This window comes from Pinus tabuliformis, chromosome 4_2 (assembly GCF_031772625.1).
Source record: "Pinus tabuliformis cultivar Carrire ecotype Pingquan chromosome 4_2, CPIR1, whole genome shotgun sequence".
NCBI classification, from domain to species: Eukaryota; Viridiplantae; Streptophyta; class Pinopsida; order Pinales; family Pinaceae; genus Pinus; species Pinus tabuliformis.
Genome location: NC_142304.1, coordinates 870,781,025 through 870,799,842, shown reverse-complemented (window position 1 = coordinate 870,799,842; position 18,818 = coordinate 870,781,025). Strand labels below are relative to the sequence as shown.

Sequence of the window (18,818 nt, the reverse complement as noted above, 5' to 3'; positions counted from 1 at the left end):
CCTATGTTGACATCTTTTAGAGCTTCCTTCATCCATAATATTTGAGTACAACAATCTGTGGCAGCTATATACTCAGCTTCACCTGTAGATAGTGATATTGATGTCTGTTTTTTGCTGAGCCAAGATACTAAACAGTCTCCTAGAAAGAATGCATTTCCACTAGTACTTTTTCGATCATCGACACTTCTGGCCCAATCAACATCGGTGTATGTAGTCACAGTAAGAGTTGAGCTCTTAGGGTACCAAAGGCCGAAATCAGGAGTTCCTTTCAAGTATCTGAGAATTCTTTTTACAGCCATCAAATGGGATTGTTTAGGGGCTGATTGAAATCTTCCCACCATTCCTATTGCCTGCATAATGTCGGGTCTCGTAGCAGTTAAGTATAGAAGGGCTCCAATTGTTGATCTGTAATGAGTTGCATCTATCGGAGGTAAGTCATCATCTTTGCTTAATTTACAATTTGTGGTCATAGGTGTGCTCATGGGTGCACAATCTTCCATTCCATATCTTTTAAGCATGTCTTTAAGATATTTGGCTTGAGATATGAACATGCCTGCCGTGGTTTGAAATACTTGTGGTCCATGGAAGTAAGATAAATCTCCTATCATCGACATCTCAAATTCTTTTGACATATTTTGAGAAAACTCATGGCTCATCTCATCATTATTACTAGCAAAAATCATATCATCAACATCAACAAGTGTGACTAGTAACTTATCGTCATTCGTCTTTATGTACAGATTACTTCCTGCCACCCCCTTCTTGAAGCCTTGTTGTTGTAGATAGTGATCCAATCTTGTGTACCAAGCTCTAGGAGCTTGTTTCAACCCATATAATGCCTTTTTCAACTTACAAACAAAGTATTTTCCTTCTGTTAGATTAAACCCTTCTGGTTGCTCCATGTAGACTTCTTCCTTGAGTTCCCCATTCAGAAATGCTCATTTTATGTCCATTTGATAGATTTTGAATCCTTTTGAGCAAGCAAATGCCAAGAACATCCTAATAGCTTCCACACGAGCTACTGGTGCAAATGTTTCTTCAAAGTCAATTCCTTCAATTTGTGAATAGCCTTTACGAACAAGCCTTACCTTGTTTTTGATGATTTGTCCATCTTCATTCATTTTGTTTTTGAATACCCATTTGGTTCCTATTATGTTTTTGTCCTTTCGATGAGGTACCAGCTCCCATGTCTCATTCTTCTCAATTTGAGACATTTCTTCTTCCATGGCTTTTACCCAATGAGGATCCTTGCTTGAGTAAATGTTTCTAGTTCTATCATGGATAGAAGAGCAACATCATTCTTCTTTGGTGTACTAGTCATCCTTCTTTGGGTTTGCATCCCTTCATCCATATTGCCAATAATCTGCTCTTCTGGGTGATATTTTTGGAGAAATTTCATCTTTGAAGGGGTTTGAGATGGTTCTTTTTCCTTGGTTTTTCCTTGGTCTTTTTCTTCTTTTTCAGGTTCTTCTTCTTCAATGAGAGGATCAACTTCATGTTCTTCAATTTCTTTTTCTGGAAGGTCTTCATCAATTTTTACATAAATGCTTTCCACTATTTTCCGTAGTCGATTATTGTAGCACTTGTAGGCTTTGCTTCTTATAGAATATCCAAGAAAGATCCCTTCGTCAACCCATGAATCAAATTTCCTGGTGAGTAATCATTGATTTTTATGAAGCACTTTCTTCCAAAAATCTTGAAGTATTTTATTGGCGCAGGTCTTCCTTTCCATAATTCATAAGGAGTCTTTTCATTATTTGGTCTCAATTGAGTTCGATTCAATGTATAGACAGTTATCCCGATTACTTCTTTCCAGAATTTTGTATGCAATTTAGTTGCTATTAACATTGTTCTTGCCATTTCTTGAACCGTTCAGTTTCTTCTTTCAACTACCACATTTTGCTTTGGTGTTCTGGCAAGATAGAGTTCTCTTTTAATTCCATGTATTTTACATAATTCATCAAATTCTTTTAATGTGAATTCTCCCCCTCTATCTGTTTTGAGACACTTAATCTTAGAGTCCTTTTCATTTTCCACAAGAGCTTTAAGATTCTTAAAACACTCAAATGCTTCGTATTTATATTTTATAAAATATACCCACATCATTCTAGTATAGTCATCAACAAATAAAGCAAAGTACCTTTCTCCTTGGAGTGTCGGAGTTCTAGTTGGTCCACGTAAATCAGCATGAATGATCTCCAAAGGCTTTGATGTAGAAAACTCCTTGGTCTTGTGACTTGTTCTAGTTTGTTTTCCATGTTGACATGGGCCACATACTCCTTGATTTGGTTTGAATAACTTTGGAATGTATCGTACTGCTTTGATATTGCTGATATTGATCAAGTTATCGAAGCTTGTGTTATCACAAAATCGTGTACTAAGGGCTGCTACTTAGCAAGATCTCATGCAACTATTTCAAACCAGGCTTTAGACTAAGGCTTAGCCTCCTTAGTCAGAGAGGGCTCTCTCACAGATTTTTGATATGGATTAATAACAAGAAAAGATGGCTAACTCTTCAAACAGTACATGAAAATAAGCTGGTTGGAACAACAAAATAACACTTCTTCCATTGGGCTCATGGAGTCAAACACCTCTGCAGTAAACTATTAACTACTCAATCATGGAAGCCAAGGCATATAATGTTTAAACACTCAGAACATTTCTCAAAAAGAACCTCAACTCATAAACATACACAGGAAGTCTGAGCACTAGGTGAATTCAGAGTGATTGCATGTCTATTGAGCTGTAAAACAGAAAGGATAAAGACAAAACCACATATATTCTGAGCCTTTGAACACAAGATGAATCTTGGGAAGAAAAAGTAATCTTTCTATTACTGTCAAAAGTCTTTTACCTTAGCCAATATAAAAACTATGTTTCTTTTATAAATCTCCAACCCCACTTACATCAGAGTTTCTCCTATATATAGGAAAACAAAACTAAAACTACCTTGAGTCTCCTCCTCCAGCATGAGGGGAGCTCGATGGTCTATCATTAACTAACCTTATCTATTTTTAAACAAACTTATTAAATACATAAGGTATTGTGCTGTAAATACATAGAGTCCTAATCACATTGAAATTCTAACTCTATCTCCTCGTCTGCATGATTCCTTTCTTGATCTTTGACAGCTGTCTTTTGTTGGTTAGGCTCAAGATGATTGAGCTACAAATGCAAGGAACGCTGACTTTGGATACCTGTAAGCGCTGATGGATCATTTATCTTCAGGATCAAAACACCTATTTTTAAGGTCCCTGTCTCCTACCATCCTCCGAAAATGTAGCAGCATGTTCCCAACTCTTTAATAACTCAAAGTATGGAACGCTGCTACCAAACACCATGTCTCCAGATGAGCTGTAGGCTGTATTGATGTACAGGTGTCTCTCTTCTAACATTCCCGATCAAACTGTTTATTCTGCATTGAAAACATCACCTACAGCAGTTTCGTAGCGCGCTACGAAACTGCTGTGTGATTTAAAAAACACAGTCTTCCTCTAAACTCCTCACAAAATTGAATAGCTGCTGTTTGCTAAGCTTCACGGTTGCCATTTGAAGGATACTGCCATCATAGACAAACCCACTGGTTGCAGCTGTTGCTATTGGTCATTATGGAGAAAAAAACTACCCTGTTGGTGGCTTCCTTTAGATATGCTTGTTGATGTGTTGCTTTCAGCAGATGAGTCATCACATGAGCCACTAGAAATGTCTTGAAAAGATGTTTCTGAAGCTTTCTTACAGGATATAGTATCTGTAGGTTGGGAGGTTTTATTTTGAGAAACTTCTCCAGTTTCCAGATCTCGAAGGGAGGCAATGATTGCTTCCATGACCATCCTTTCTTCATCATTTATTGAAATTGAAACTCGAGCAAATCTATCCAAAGGACAGTCAGAAACTTGGTTGCCTGTGGGAAATGCTGCTACAATATCAATACAATTTTTGTCAAGGATGCTGTCACTGCTTTTATCGCATTTATTGGATGTACCTTCAGCATCGCTGTTTTCTTTCCTCTCCTGTCCACTTAAGTCCTCTGCGTGGATGATGCCTACAGTTTTTCTGATTTGTCTGGAAATTCAAAAGGTACCTCAGTTCTACTCATTTGCCACCTAGAGCGAAAATGATCAATGGCATCTTCGGTGGTGTCATTTTGTGTGGATCCTGGACCTCCAATAATTTCATGCAACACATTCTCATCCAGATTTCCTAATTCATCGAAGTAGTCATATAAACTTTCAGAAGCATGTTGTTCAATCAAATCATCTGGAGGATGCAAGACATTATGAAAGAAAATGCTTATTGAATCATAATAGAATGGTGGTCGTGGAGAGTTGTGGTCACCCTCAAACTTGATGATGTTTTTATCACCGGCATATGGGTTATATATGAGATCTGAATGATGAGGCTGAATAAAAAGGTCCCCTGTGCCATGTCCAAATAATGCAGCCATAAAAAACTTTGTCGCTATTTTAACAACATCAAGATCCATGATATCAAAATGCGCCTTCCTCTGGATTACCTTTCGCATATATTGAACTACAACTTTAACAGTGAACTTTGGGAGGCAAATCTTGTACACATCAACCAGCTCCATACATCAAGCTTGTTACAGCCCAGAGAAAGATTTTCGTTTCTTCTTTAAAGCCCTGCAAACTTCATCTGGAACCGGTTTATGGATATCCTTATAGAGTCCGCTCATAGTTGTTCACAATACCCATTCGCTTTAATGCCATGAGTCTACTGTATGGATTACTGTCTATTACTTCAGATTTCATATCCTTCACTTTTAGGTGTCACATAGCTACACCTTTTACAGTCGTGGAAATCTGCTCTGCATGATGTTGCAACTTGGTAAGCTGAGGAGGCAAATGTGGAACAATATCATGGGCATGAGAGACACGTATATGTTTTGATACAAATGTATTATCAAAATCAGCAAACACCGAATTTCCAATACGAGGCTGCCCAAAGGTCACAACTTGGACACCCTTTGCTCCATAGTTTACCGTAAGATCAAGTGCGCAAAAGGAAGCCATAGCTCCACCCATTTAATGCCCTGTAATCATAATGGATAGTGCATTATTCCTCTTCTGGATTTTCTCTACCGCTTCTAAAATCCTCGGACGCGATGTTGTATTATGGTAGGCAGAATAAAATCCTTGATGTACCATTGAACCAGACATGCCAGGGTAATTAAGATCAAGCTGCTTGAAAAGCAAATCTTCTACCCAGTTCCGAATGCTGTTCTCTTGTGTACCCCTAAATGCAATGACAATGGCCCCAAGGTCTTTTGCTACACCCACAAATGCCTGAAAGCAATGTTCTACATCCACTATGAGTTCTATCAGCTGGAAGTTCTTTGTCGAACCACTGCATCTCGAACAAGTCCAAGAGATAAGAGCATTCAGGTCACTCATATACACCGTAGATGTATATTCTGCAAGAATCTTGGCAACCGTGCGATTATAGATGTGTCCATGACGTTTGGGAACCAAAATCCCTGTCCTCAAATCTCTTCCTGCACAAAGTATAGGGCTGCACAGAACCAACAGAATGAAAATTTTGAGATTAGAACCAACAGAATGAAAATTTTGAGATTTTCCCACCGCCAAGAATGAATCATAGACCACCGCAACTTTTGCTTGTACAACTGTCAACCATCTCTTTGCAAGCACCCATATTATGATATGTTGCATTACCGCCAACTTGGAACATGAGTGATACAGAAGGCAACTTATTTCCATTCCTTACACATAAGCAGGAAGAACATATTGTGACCGTCATGCAACACCTTACACATGCTATTCCCGTAAAATTCTCGCAGAACTATGACAGCTGGGATGAGATGTGCTATGGATCAGCACGAATTTCCCATTTCGTAGCGCAGTTAGTGCAAACTCAATGTTTTCCGCTACGAAATCACCTAAACCGAGCTGCGCTGCGAAACTGATAGAAAGTATTTATGTGCCTTTGACAAACCATTGAACTGATGTAAAAAATTTAAAATTTTTTCTTGAGTGATAACAGTGGCTCCACTTGGGATAGTGTGCTCCTGTAGTACACTAAGAACTCGTAGAACCAGTGCCTTATCCATTTATGACAAACAGAAATTTGCTTGACAAGCATGACTGTAGGAGAAAGAAAGCTACATCTACTGAAAAATGCTCAGTTGACCTTGAGCTTATTTATATTTACCTACCTACCTACCCTAACAATTTCAAACTTTTTTCTACTCAATCAATATGAAATTTCCAATGTAACCAATCCTCTGTTTTATCTGATATTTGACTTCTTTGACTGCATCGGAGTTCAGAGCCAATATGATAGTGTGATGACCGCTGCCACTGAAAATGTCTCTGACTGCATCGGATTTCAGAGCTAATGTGATAGTGTGATGACCGCTGCCACTGAAATTGTCTCTGATATTCTTTGAAAAACAGAAATACTGGAGAGTAAAACTCTTCCATGTAATCAGCTACAGGATCCCTGAATACATGATCAGCTTGTTTTTCCTTGTAACTTTCCAGCTGTGCAAACTGATCTTCAACCACAGTGTTCAGTTCCTCAATCGTGAAAGAGAAAGGAACCAGCATTGTCTCCTTGCGTTCTGCCATAGAAAACTTCTGAGAATAATGATCATGATCATGAAAACTGTATGCCTGAATTTGTCCTTCTAAACCTTCAATTTCTTTTTCAAGGTCCTCAGCAAATTCATCCAAAAATCTCATCCTATCCTCTGCCTTGCAGTCAAAGGATTTTAGATATGAGGATAAGGACAAAGAAAAAGATTCATTTGTTTCTTCTTTACTATGATCATCATTCCATTGTTTGAAACCCTCAACTGAAGGAAAGTTTACCACCACCTCTGACCTATCTATCCATTCCTCCAAAAACATAAGCCATAAGTCTTGAAATGACTTAACGGATTTGATAGGAAAACTTTCAATCCATTGTTTGCATTTCCCTTGAAGTGAATCATAGAATAACATAATGCAAACATCCTCATGTTTAACTCTAAGAAGCTCAGTAAAATGACAAAAATCTGTTATATGCTTCAAGGTTAAACTCAAATCTTCTCCGTTGAATTTTGGACCATTCCTTAGAAAATATGCATCCTTGGGAAACCATGAATTCCTGAAAAATCTATGCATGCATACCTTGAAGTAAGAATGGTAGCATCTGGGTCTTTCATAACTCCAGTGGAATCACCATGAATGTATGAATTTTGAATTCTTCAACAATGGAGTCGCCAAGGTAGATTTGCAGCCTCAAAAACCTTCTGAGCTCCTGCTACCTTCAGAAGTTCAGCTTTAAAATTTCGGGAATGAGTAATCATCAGACTCCCGGCAGACGCACCAAAATGTTATCACAAAATCGTGTACTAAGGGCTGCTACTTAGCAAGATCTCATGCAACTATTTCAAACCAGGCTTTAGACTAAGGCTTAGCCTCCTTAGTCAGAGAGGGCTCTCTCACAGATTTTTGATATGGATTAATAACAAGAAAAGATGGCTAACTCTTCAAACAGTACATGAAAATAAGCTGGTTGGAACAACAAAATAACACTTCTTCCATTGGGCTCATGGAGTCAAACACCTCTGCAGTAAACTATTAACTACTCAATCATGGAAGCCAAGGCATATAATGTTTAAACACTCAGAACATTTCTCAAAAAGAACCTCAACTCATAAACATACACAGGAAGTCTGAGCACTAGGTGAATTCAGAGTGATTGCATGTCTATTGAGCTGTAAAACAGAAAGGATAAAGACAAAACCACATATATTCTGAGCCTTTGAACACAAGATGAATCTTGGGAAGAAAAAGTAATCTTTCTATTACTGTCAAAAGTCTTTTACCTTAGCCAATATAAAAACTCTGTTTCTTTTATAAATCTCCAACCCCACTTACATCAGAGTTTCTCCTATATATAGGAAAACAAAACTAAAACTACCTTGAGTCTCCTCCTCCAGCATGAGGGGAGCTCGATGGTCTATCATTAACTAACATTATCTATTTTTAAACAAACTTATTAAATACATAAGGTATTGTGCTGTAAATACATAGAGTCCTAATCACATTGAAATTCTAACTCTATCTCCTCGTATGCATGATTCCTTTCTTGATCTTTGACAGCTGTCTTTTGTTGGTTAGGCTCAAGATGATTGAGCTACAAATGCAAGGAACACTGACTTTGGATACCTGTAAGCGCTGATGGATCATTTATCTTCAGGATCAAAACACCTATTTTTAAGGTCCCTGTCTCCTACCATCCTCCGAAAATGTAGCAGCATGTTCCCAACTCTTTAATAACTCAAAGTATGGAACGCTGCTACCAAACACCATGTCTCCAGATGAGCTGTAGGCTGTATTGATGTACAGGTGTCTCTCTTCTAACATTCCCGGTCAAACTGTTTATTCTGCATTGAAAACATCACCTACAGCAGTTTCGTAGCGCGCTACGAAACTGCTGTGTGATTTAAAAAACACAGTCTTCCTCTAAACTCCTCACAAAATTGAATAGCTGCTGTTTGCTAAGCTTCACAGTTGCCATTTGAAGGATACTGCCATCATAGACAAACCCACTGGTTGCAGCTGTTGCTATTGGTCATTATGTAAAAAAAAACTACCCTGTTGGTGGCTTCCTTTAGATATGCTTGTTGATGTGTTGCTTTCAGCATATGAGTCATCACATGAGCCACTAGAAATGTCTTGAAAAGATGTTTCTGAAGCTTTCTTACAGGATATAGTATCTGTAGGTTGGGAGGTTTTATTTTGAGAAACTTCTCCAGTTTCCAGATCTCGAAGGGAGGCAATGATTGCTTCTATGACCATCCTTTCCTCATCATTTATTGAAATTGAAACTCGAGCAAATCTATCCAAAGGACAGTCAGAAACTTGGTTGCCTGTGGGAAATGCTGCTACAATATCAATACAATTTTTGTCAAGGATGCTGTCACTGCTTTTATCGCATTTATTGGATGTACCTTCAGCATCGCTGTTTTCTTTCCTCTCCTGTCCACTTAAGTCCTCTGCGTGGATGATGCCTACAGTTTTTCTGATTTGTCTGGAAATTCAAAAGGTACCTCAGTTCTACTCATTTGCCACCTAGAGCGAAAATGATCAATGGCATCTTCGGTGGTGTCATTTTGTGTGGATCCTGGACCTCCAATAATTTCATGCAACACATTCTCATCCAGATTTCCTAATTCATCGAAGTAGTCATATAAACTTTCAGAAGCATGTTGTTCAATCAAATCATCTGGAGGATGCAAGACATTATGAAAGAAAATGCTTATTGAATCATAATAGAATGGTGGTCGTGGAGAGTTGTGGTCACCCTCAAACTTGATGATGTTTTTATCACCGGCATATGGGTTATATATGAGATCTGAATGATGAGGCTGAATAAAAAGGTCCCCTGTGCCATGTCCAAATAATGCAGCCATAAAAAACTTTGTCGCTATTTTAACAACATCAAGATCCATGATATCAAAATGCGCCTTCCTCTGGATTACCTTTCGCATATATTGAACTACAACTTTAACAGTGAACTTTGGGAGGCAAATCTTGTACACATCAACCAGCTCCATACATCAAGCTTGTTACAGCCCAGAGAAAGATTTTCGTTTCTTCTTTAAAGCCCTGCAAACTTCATCTGGAACCGGTTTATGGATATCCTTATAGAGTCCGCTCATAGTTGTTCACAATACCCATTCGCTTTAATGCCATGAGTCTACTGTATGGATTACTGTCTATTACTTCAGATTTCATATCCTTCACTTTTAGGTGTCACATAGCTACACCTTTTACAGTCGTGGAAATCTGCTCTGCATGATGTTGCAACTTGGTAAGCTGAGGAGGCAAATGTGGAACAATATCATGGGCATGAGAGACACGTATATGTTTTGATACAAATGTATTATCAAAATCAGCAAACACCGAATTTCCAATACGAGGCTGCCCAAAGGTCACAACTTGGACACCCTTTGCTCCATAGTTTACCGTAAGATCAAGTGCGCAAAAGGAAGCCATAGCTCCACCCATTTAATGCCCTGTAATCATAATGGATAGTGCATTATTCCTCTTCTGGATTTTCTCTACCGCTTCTAAAATCCTCGGACGCGATGTTGTATTATGGTAGGCAGAATAAAATCCTTGATGTACCATTGAACCAGACATGCCAGGGTAATTAAGATCAAGCTGCTTGAAAAGCAAATCTTCTACCCAGTTCCGAATGCTGTTCTCTTGTGTACCCCTAAATGCAATGACAATGGCCCCAAGGTCTTTTGCTACACCCACAAATGCCTGAAAGCAATGTTCTACATCCACTATGAGTTCTATCAGCTGGAAGTTCTTTGTCGAACCACTGCATCTCGAACAAGTCCAAGAGATAAGAGCATTCAGGTCACTCATATACACCGTAGATGTATATTCTGCAAGAATCTTGGCAACCGTGCGATTATAGATGTGTCCATGACGTTTGGGAACCAAAATCCCTGTCCTCAAATCTCTTCCTGCACAAAGTATAGGGCTGCACAGAACCAACAGAATGAAAATTTTGAGATTAGAACCAACAGAATGAAAATTTTGAGATTTTCCCACCGCCAAGAATGAATCATAGACCACCGCAACTTTTGCTTGTACAACTGTCAACCATCTCTTTGCAAGCACCCATATTATGATATGTTGCATTACCGCCAACTTGGAACATGAGTGATACAGAAGGCAACTTATTTCCATTCCTTACACATAAGCAGGAAGAACATATTGTGACCGTCATGCAACACCTTACACATGCTATTCCCGTAAAATTCTCGCAGAACTATGACAGCTGGGATGAGATGTGCTATGGATCAGCACGAATTTCCCATTTCGTAGCGCAGTTAGTGCAAACTCAATGTTTTCCGCTACGAAATCACCTAAACCGAGCTGCGCTGCGAAACTGATAGAAAGTATTTATGTGCCTTTGACAAACCATTGAACTGATGTAAAAAATTTAAATTTTTTTCTTGAGTGATAACAGTGGCTCCACTTGGGATAGTGTGCTCCTGTAGTACACTAAGAACTCGTAGAACCAGTGCCTTATCCATTTATGACAAACAGAAATTTGCTTGACAAGCATGACTGTAGGAGAAAGAAAGCTACATCTACTGAAAAATGCTCAGTTGACCTTGAGCTTATTTATATTTACCTACCTACCTACCCTAACAATTTCAAACTTTTTTCTACTCAATCAATATGAAATTTCCAATGTAACCAATCCTCTGTTTTATCTGATATTTGACTTCTTTGACTGCATCGGAGTTCAGAGCCAATATGATAGTGTGATGACCGCTGCCACTGAAAATGTCTCTGACTGCATCGGATTTCAGAGCTAATGTGATAGTGTGATGACCGCTGCCACTGAAATTGTCTCTGATATTCTTTGAAAAACAGAAATACTGGAGAGTAAAACTCTTCCATGTAATCAGCTACAGGATCCCTGAATACATGATCAGCTTGTTTTTCCTTGTAACTTTCCAGCTGTGCAAACTGATCTTCAACCACAGTGTTCAGTTCCTCAATCGTGAAAGAGAAAGGAACCAGCATTGTCTCCTTGCGTTCTGCCATAGAAAACTTCTGAGAATAATGATCATGATCATGAAAACTGTATGCCTGAATTTGTCCTTCTAAACCTTCAATTTCTTTTTCAAGGTCCTCAGCAAATTCATCCAAAAATCTCATCCTATCCTCTGCCTTGCAGTCAAAGGATTTTAGATATGAGGATAAGGACAAAGAAAAAGATTCATTTGTTTCTTCTTTACTATGATCATCATTCCATTGTTTGAAACCCTCAACTGAAGGAAAGTTTACCACCACCTCTGACCTATCTATCCATTCCTCCAAAAACATAAGCCATAAGTCTTGAAATGACTTAACGGATTTGATAGGAAAACTTTCAATCCATTGTTTGCATTTCCCTTGAAGTGAATCATAGAATAACATAATGCAAACATCCTCATGTTTAACTCTAAGAAGCTCAGTAAAATGACAAAAATCTGTTATATGCTTCAAGGTTAAACTCAAATCTTCTCCGTTGAATTTTGGACCATTCCTTAGAAAATATGCATCCTTGGGAAACCATGAATTCCTGAAAAATCTATGCATGCATACCTTGAAGTAAGAATGGTAGCATCTGGGTCTTTCATAACTCCAGTGGAATCACCATGAATGTATGAATTTTGAATTCTTCAACAATGGAGTCGCCAAGGTAGATTTGCAGCCTCAAAAACCTTCTGAGCTCCTGCTACCTTCAGAAGTTCAGCTTTAAAATTTCGGGAATGAGTAATCATCAGACTCCCGGCAGACGCACCAAAATGTTATCACAAAATCGTGTACTAAGGGCTGCTACTTAGCAAGATCTCATGCAACTATTTCAAACCAGGCTTTAGACTAAGGCTTAGCCTCCTTAGTCAGAGAGGGCTCTCTCACAGATTTTTGATATGGATTAATAACAAGAAAAGATGGCTAACTCTTCAAACAGTACATGAAAATAAGCTGGTTGGAACAACAAAATAACACTTCTTCCATTGGGCTCATGGAGTCAAACACCTCTGCAGTAAACTATTAACTACTCAATCATGGAAGCCAAGGCATATAATGTTTAAACACTCAGAACATTTCTCAAAAAGAACCTCAACTCATAAACATACACAGGAAGTCTGAGCACTAGGTGAATTCAGAGTGATTGCATGTCTATTGAGCTGTAAAACAGAAAGGATAAAGACAAAACCACATATATTCTGAGCCTTTGAACACAAGATGAATCTTGGGAAGAAAAAGTAATCTTTCTATTACTGTCAAAAGTCTTTTACCTTAGCCAATATAAAAACTCTGTTTCTTTTATAAATCTCCAACCCCACTTACATCAGAGTTTCTCCTATATATAGGAAAACAAAACTAAAACTACCTTGAGTCTCCTCCTCCAGCATGAGGGGAGCTCGATGGTCTATCATTAACTAACATTATCTATTTTTAAACAAACTTATTAAATACATAAGGTATTGTGCTGTAAATACATAGAGTCCTAATCACATTGAAATTCTAACTCTATCTCCTCGTATGCATGATTCCTTTCTTGATCTTTGACAGCTGTCTTTTGTTGGTTAGGCTCAAGATGATTGAGCTACAAATGCAAGGAACACTGACTTTGGATACCTGTAAGCGCTGATGGATCATTTATCTTCAGGATCAAAACACCTATTTTTAAGGTCCCTGTCTCCTACCATCCTCCGAAAATGTAGCAGCATGTTCCCAACTCTTTAATAACTCAAAGTATGGAACGCTGCTACCAAACACCATGTCTCCAGATGAGCTGTAGGCTGTATTGATGTACAGGTGTCTCTCTTCTAACATTCCCGGTCAAACTGTTTATTCTGCATTGAAAACATCACCTACAGCAGTTTCGTAGCGCGCTACGAAACTGCTGTGTGATTTAAAAAACACAGTCTTCCTCTAAACTCCTCACAAAATTGAATAGCTGCTGTTTGCTAAGCTTCACAGTTGCCATTTGAAGGATACTGCCATCATAGACAAACCCACTGGTTGCAGCTGTTGCTATTGGTCATTATGTAAAAAAAAACTACCCTGTTGGTGGCTTCCTTTAGATATGCTTGTTGATGTGTTGCTTTCAGCATATGAGTCATCACATGAGCCACTAGAAATGTCTTGAAAAGATGTTTCTGAAGCTTTCTTACAGGATATAGTATCTGTAGGTTGGGAGGTTTTATTTTGAGAAACTTCTCCAGTTTCCAGATCTCGAAGGGAGGCAATGATTGCTTCTATGACCATCCTTTCCTCATCATTTATTGAAATTGAAACTCGAGCAAATCTATCCAAAGGACAGTCAGAAACTTGGTTGCCTGTGGGAAATGCTGCTACAATATCAATACAATTTTTGTCAAGGATGCTGTCACTGCTTTTATCGCATTTATTGGATGTACCTTCAGCATCGCTGTTTTCTTTCCTCTCCTGTCCACTTAAGTCCTCTGCGTGGATGATGCCTACAGTTTTTCTGATTTGTCTGGAAATTCAAAAGGTACCTCAGTTCTACTCATTTGCCACCTAGAGCGAAAATGATCAATGGCATCTTCGGTGGTGTCATTTTGTGTGGATCCTGGACCTCCAATAATTTCATGCAACACATTCTCATCCAGATTTCCTAATTCATCGAAGTAGTCATATAAACTTTCAGAAGCATGTTGTTCAATCAAATCATCTGGAGGATGCAAGACATTATGAAAGAAAATGCTTATTGAATCATAATAGAATGGTGGTCGTGGAGAGTTGTGGTCACCCTCAAACTTGATGATGTTTTTATCACCGGCATATGGGTTATATATGAGATCTGAATGATGAGGCTGAATAAAAAGGTCCCCTGTGCCATGTCCAAATAATGCAGCCATAAAAAACTTTGTCGCTATTTTAACAACATCAAGATCCATGATATCAAAATGCGCCTTCCTCTGGATTACCTTTCGCATATATTGAACTACAACTTTAACAGTGAACTTTGGGAGGCAAATCTTGTACACATCAACCAGCTCCATACATCAAGCTTGTTACAGCCCAGAGAAAGATTTTCGTTTCTTCTTTAAAGCCCTGCAAACTTCATCTGGAACCGGTTTATGGATATCCTTATAGAGTCCGCTCATAGTTGTTCACAATACCCATTCGCTTTAATGCCATGAGTCTACTGTATGGATTACTGTCTATTACTTCAGATTTCATATCCTTCACTTTTAGGTGTCACATAGCTACACCTTTTACAGTCGTGGAAATCTGCTCTGCATGATGTTGCAACTTGGTAAGCTGAGGAGGCAAATGTGGAACAATATCATGGGCATGAGAGACACGTATATGTTTTGATACAAATGTATTATCAAAATCAGCAAACACCGAATTTCCAATACGAGGCTGCCCAAAGGTCACAACTTGGACACCCTTTGCTCCATAGTTTACCGTAAGATCAAGTGCGCAAAAGGAAGCCATAGCTCCACCCATTTAATGCCCTGTAATCATAATGGATAGTGCATTATTCCTCTTCTGGATTTTCTCTACCGCTTCTAAAATCCTCGGACGCGATGTTGTATTATGGTAGGCAGAATAAAATCCTTGATGTACCATTGAACCAGACATGCCAGGGTAATTAAGATCAAGCTGCTTGAAAAGCAAATCTTCTACCCAGTTCCGAATGCTGTTCTCTTGTGTACCCCTAAATGCAATGACAATGGCCCCAAGGTCTTTTGCTACACCCACAAATGCCTGAAAGCAATGTTCTACATCCACTATGAGTTCTATCAGCTGGAAGTTCTTTGTCGAACCACTGCATCTCGAACAAGTCCAAGAGATAAGAGCATTCAGGTCACTCATATACACCGTAGATGTATATTCTGCAAGAATCTTGGCAACCGTGCGATTATAGATGTGTCCATGACGTTTGGGAACCAAAATCCCTGTCCTCAAATCTCTTCCTGCACAAAGTATAGGGCTGCACAGAACCAACAGAATGAAAATTTTGAGATTAGAACCAACAGAATGAAAATTTTGAGATTTTCCCACCGCCAAGAATGAATCATAGACCACCGCAACTTTTGCTTGTACAACTGTCAACCATCTCTTTGCAAGCACCCATATTATGATATGTTGCATTACCGCCAACTTGGAACATGAGTGATACAGAAGGCAACTTATTTCCATTCCTTACACATAAGCAGGAAGAACATATTGTGACCGTCATGCAAGACCTTACACATGCTATTCCCGTAAAATTCTCGCAGAACTATGACAGCTGGGATGAGATGTGCTATGGATCAGCACGAATTTCCCATTTCGTAGCGCAGTTAGTGCAAACTCAATGTTTTCCGCTACGAAATCACCTAAACCGAGCTGCGCTGCGAAACTGATAGAAAGTATTTATGTGCCTTTGACAAACCATTGAACTGATGTAAAAAATTTAAAATTTTTTCTTGAGTGATAACAGTGGCTCCACTTGGGATAGTGTGCTCCTGTAGTACACTAAGAACTCGTAGAACCAGTGCCTTATCCATTTATGACAAACAGAAATTTGCTTGACAAGCATGACTGTAGGAGAAAGAAAGCTACATCTACTGAAAAATGCTCAGTTGACCTTGAGCTTATTTATATTTACCTACCTACCTACCCTAACAATTTCAAACTTTTTTCTACTCAATCAATATGAAATTTCCAATGTAACCAATCCTCTGTTTTATCTGATATTTGACTTCTTTGACTGCATCGGAGTTCAGAGCCAATATGATAGTGTGATGACCGCTGCCACTGAAAATGTCTCTGACTGCATCGGATTTCAGAGCTAATGTGATAGTGTGATGACCGCTGCCACTGAAATTGTCTCTGATATTCTTTGAAAAACAGAAATACTGGAGAGTAAAACTCTTCCATGTAATCAGCTACAGGATCCCTGAATACATGATCAGCTTGTTTTTCCTTGTAACTTTCCAGCTGTGCAAACTGATCTTCAACCACAGTGTTCAGTTCCTCAATCGTGAAAGAGAAAGGAACCAGCATTGTCTCCTTGCGTTCTGCCATAGAAAACTTCTGAGAATAATGATCATGATCATGAAAACTGTATGCCTGAATTTGTCCTTCTAAACCTTCAATTTCTTTTTCAAGGTCCTCAGCAAATTCATCCAAAAATCTCATCCTATCCTCTGCCTTGCAGTCAAAGGATTTTAGATATGAGGATAAGGACAAAGAAAAAGATTCATTTGTTTCTTCTTTACTATGATCATCATTCCATTGTTTGAAACCCTCAACTGAAGGAAAGTTTACCACCACCTCTGACCTATCTATCCATTCCTCCAAAAACATAAGCCATAAGTCTTGAAATGACTTAACGGATTTGATAGGAAAACTTTCAATCCATTGTTTGCATTTCCCTTGAAGTGAATCATAGAATAACATAATGCAAACATCCTCATGTTTAACTCTAAGAAGCTCAGTAAAATGACAAAAATCTGTTATATGCTTCAAGGTTAAACTCAAATCTTCTCCGTTGAATTTTGGACCATTCCTTAGAAAATATGCATCCTTGGGAAACCATGAATTCCTGAAAAATCTATGCATGCATACCTTGAAGTAAGAATGGTAGCATCTGGGTCTTTCATAACTCCAGTGGAATCACCATGAATGTATGAATTTTGAATTCTTCAACAATGGAGTCGCCAAGGTAGATTTGCAGCCTCAAAAACCTTCTGAGCTCCTGCTACCTTCAGAAGTTCAGCTTTAAAATTTCGGGAATGAGTAATCATCAGACTCCCGGCAGACGCACCAAAATGTTATCACAAAATCGTGTACTAAGGGCTGCTACTTAGCAAGATCTCATGCAACTATTTCAAACCAGGCTTTAGACTAAGGCTTAGCCTCCTTAGTCAGAGAGGGCTCTCTCACAGATTTTTGATATGGATTAATAACAAGAAAAGATGGCTAACTCTTCAAACAGTACATGAAAATAAGCTGGTTGGAACAACAAAATAACACTTCTTCCATTGGGCTCATGGAGTCAAACACCTCTGCAGTAAACTATTAACTACTCAATCATGGAAGCCAAGGCATATAATGTTTAAACACTCAGAACATTTCTCAAAAAGAACCTCAACTCATAAACATACACAGGAAGTCTGAGCACTAGGTGAATTCAGAGTGATTGCATGTCTATTGAGCTGTAAAACAGAAAGGATAAAGACAAAACCACATATATTCTGAGCCTTTGAACACAAGATGAATCTTGGGAAGAAAAAGTAATCTTTCTATTACTGTCAAAAGTCTTTTACCTTAGCCAATATAAAAACTCTGTTTCTTTTATAAATCTCCAACCCCACTTACATCAGAGTTTCTCCTATATATAGGAAAACAAAACTAAAACTACCTTGAGTCTCCTCCTCCAGCATGAGGGGAGCTCGATGGTCTATCATTAACTAACATTATCTATTTTTAAACAAACTTATTAAATACATAAGGTATTGTGCTGTAAATACATAGAGTCCTAATCACATTGAAATTCTAACTCTATCTCCTCGTATGCATGATTCCTTTCTTGATCTTTGACAGCTGTCTTTTGTTGGTTAGGCTCAAGATGATTGAGCTACAAATGCAAGGAACACTGACTTTGGATACCTGTAAGCGCTGATGGATCATTTATCTTCAGGATCAAAACACCTATTTTTAAGGTCCCTGTCTCCTACCATCCTCCGAAAATGTAGCAGCATGTTCCCAACTCTTTAATAACTCAAAGTATGGAACGCTGCTACCAAACACCATGTCTCCAGATGAGCTGTAGGCTGTATTGATGTACAGGTGTCTCTCTTCTAACATTCCCGGTCAAACTGTTTATTCTGCATTGAAAACATCACCTACAGCAGTTTCGTAGCGCGCTACGAAACTGCTGTGTGATTTAAAAAACACAGTCTTCCTCTAAACTCCTCACAAAATTGAATAGCTGCTGTTTGCTAAGCTTCACAGTTGCCATTTGAAGGATACTGCCATCATAGACAAACCCACTGGTTGCAGCTGTTGCTATTGGTCATTATGTAAAAAAAAACTACCCTGTTGGTGGCTTCCTTTAGATATGCTTGTTGATGTGTTGCTTTCAGCATATGAGTCATCACATGAGCCACTAGAAATGTCTTGAAAAGATGTTTCTGAAGCTTTCTTACAGGATATAGTATCTGTAGGTTGGGAGGTTTTATTTTGAGAAACTTCTCCAGTTTCCAGATCTCGAAGGGAGGCAATGATTGCTTCTAT

The 18,818-nt window shown here is 38.6% G+C and overlaps 3 protein-coding genes and 3 pseudogenes across 3 annotated transcripts; all 6 read right to left on the bottom strand.

Moving 5' to 3' along the window:
* Nucleotides 1-4,042: 4,042 nt before the first annotated feature.
* LOC149172435 (uncharacterized) lies at nt 4,043-4,588 on the bottom strand. The gene has a single exon (XM_089426324.1). It carries the CDS (start codon nt 4,586-4,588, stop codon nt 4,043-4,045), a length of 546 nt encoding a protein of 181 aa, XP_089282450.1.
* A 199-nt stretch (nt 4,589-4,787) lies between these two features.
* LOC149172434 (lipase-like) lies at nt 4,788-5,690 on the bottom strand (annotated as a pseudogene).
* Nucleotides 5,691-9,040: 3,350 nt separating this feature from the next.
* On the bottom strand, nt 9,041-9,586 carry LOC149172433 (uncharacterized). Its single transcript, XM_089426323.1, has one exon. The coding sequence runs from the start codon at nt 9,584-9,586 to the stop codon at nt 9,041-9,043; it is 546 nt and encodes a 181-aa protein (XP_089282449.1).
* Nucleotides 9,587-9,785: 199 nt separating this feature from the next.
* On the bottom strand, nt 9,786-10,688 carry LOC149172432 (lipase-like; annotated as a pseudogene).
* Nucleotides 10,689-14,038: 3,350 nt separating this feature from the next.
* On the bottom strand, nt 14,039-14,584 carry LOC149172431 (uncharacterized). Its single transcript, XM_089426321.1, has one exon. It carries the CDS (start codon nt 14,582-14,584, stop codon nt 14,039-14,041), a length of 546 nt encoding a protein of 181 aa, XP_089282447.1.
* A 199-nt stretch (nt 14,585-14,783) lies between these two features.
* LOC149172430 (lipase-like) lies at nt 14,784-15,686 on the bottom strand (annotated as a pseudogene).
* Between the last annotated feature and the right edge of the window lie 3,132 nt (nt 15,687-18,818).

Bases quoted from the DNA above. Each gene is read 5' to 3' on its own strand.
- LOC149172435 (XM_089426324.1), bottom strand. From the start codon at position 4,588: ATGGAGCTGGTTGATGTGTACAAGATTTGCCTCCCAAAGTTCACTGTT.
- LOC149172433 (XM_089426323.1), bottom strand. From the start codon at position 9,586: ATGGAGCTGGTTGATGTGTACAAGATTTGCCTCCCAAAGTTCACTGTT.
- LOC149172431 (XM_089426321.1), bottom strand. From the start codon at position 14,584: ATGGAGCTGGTTGATGTGTACAAGATTTGCCTCCCAAAGTTCACTGTT.